Source organism: Sinocyclocheilus anshuiensis, unplaced genomic scaffold, assembly GCF_001515605.1.
Source record: "Sinocyclocheilus anshuiensis isolate Anshui unplaced genomic scaffold, SAMN03320099.WGS_v1.1 scaffold1064, whole genome shotgun sequence".
NCBI classification, from domain to species: domain Eukaryota; kingdom Metazoa; phylum Chordata; class Actinopteri; order Cypriniformes; family Cyprinidae; genus Sinocyclocheilus; species Sinocyclocheilus anshuiensis.
The window spans coordinates 150,202-151,755 of NW_015552612.1; the positions used below are offsets into that span (position 1 = coordinate 150,202).

Here is a 1,554-nt window from a genome sequence, read left to right on the forward strand (position 1 = left end):
GGATTTCACTTCAGCGGGGCTTCCTCGGGGCCAACAGCTAGGATTTCACTTCAGCAGGGCTTCCTCGGGGGCCAATGGCTGGGATTTCTTGCTTGGGCCAGCTGGGGCTAGAGGAGTGGCTATGAGCAAAGGAGGAGTTTCTCCGCATCTGGAGAGCGTCAGCGCCGCGGATCATTGCATAGAATTAACAGCTATAACACCAGCAGTAAAGACTCTTACAATCATTTGAGCTCAAAACTCACTTTCAGACAGCAGCGAGTGTTTGAAATAACTTCTGTTTGAGATACGTGGATTATGATCACCATACAAGGCAGAAATATTTATAAGTGATGCAAAAGACTACGCTAGCCATTACCATAGTTAACATGGTAAACATGACCGCATGAAGAAAACAGAAAAATATAGGCTATCACAGTCGTTTATTTATTTAGTAACATATTTCATCTGTCAGTAAGTCTTGTCTCTTTATATCTGACTGTCTGATGTTCATATTTAGCTCCACGAATGTCATAAAATATATATAGGCTAATCATAGTTTTAGTTCGTGATGTATACTGTGACTACAAATAAACAGAAACCGATGCGACTGAAGTATGTGCCCTCTTTCTTTTGTGTAATAACGGTAAATACCATTTTATTTCTGTGACTAATTTTCAATCCTGACAAATTAATTCATTATGATCAATGTATCACTTATTATTGTAACACATCGTTGCTTTTGTATTTAAATCTGTAAGTAGACAACAAAAAATGCAAACAATCGTCCGCTCTTATCATGTGTGTTTTGTGATCTGGCTAGTTCCAGTGACTTATTTCTGATTAGTTCTATGATAACTCCTCTTTGTTGGAGGAATGATGGGGTTGCGTGACGTTCAGGGCTCACATTGCTCCTCAAGCCCAATGGTGTTTCGAGAGTCGTTGTTCCAGTCAGAGAAGCGTGTTTTAGTGAAGCGCAGCGTGATTCTGGGCTCGGTGCTATTAGCTATAAGCCCCATGAAAGCACTGGCCCCACTGTGGAAAAGCGGCTATTGCCTGCAAAGGATTCTCAACAAAATATTAAAAATGAACATTTAATTTATGATTATATTTATTTGTCCAATTACACTTGAGCCCCTGAAAATGGGGGGACTGTGTATAAAAATGGTTGTAATTCCTAAGCATTTTATGTTATATTTTTGTTCAAACCCTTGAATTAAAGCTTAAAGTATGCACTTCAATTTCATCTTGATTATTTCATTTTAATTTTATTCTGGTTGCACACAGAGCCGAAATTATGAAAATTGTGTCAGTGTCCAAATATATATGGACCTAACTGTATGTATACATTTTTATATAAGTACACACACACAGACAAATATATATGGGTCAAAGATGAAAAAGGGTTTAAACATATAAACAATAAGTGTAATACTGCTTTAAATTGTTGTTGTTTTTCCCCCCAAAAAGTTAAAACATTTCTGTTTAATTTAATTGCAACTTTGTTTTAGTTTTTCTGAGCAAAAAATAAATATACATTTTCCCTGATTTACAGAAGAGACCCACTAAAATGTCATT

At 36.7% G+C, this 1,554-nt stretch overlaps 1 protein-coding gene across 1 annotated transcript in view; it reads right to left on the reverse strand.

Annotated features, from left to right (window-relative positions):
- The window catches only part of zbtb45 (zinc finger and BTB domain containing 45), an 8,213-nt gene extending 7,218 nt beyond the window's left edge, over nt 1–995 (reverse strand). The window contains exon 1 of the mRNA XM_016456981.1: nt 884–995. Coding sequence (XP_016312467.1) covers nt 884–995 — 112 coding nt within the window. The remainder of the gene's footprint in view (nt 1–883) is intronic.
- Between the last annotated feature and the right edge of the window lie 559 nt (nt 996–1,554).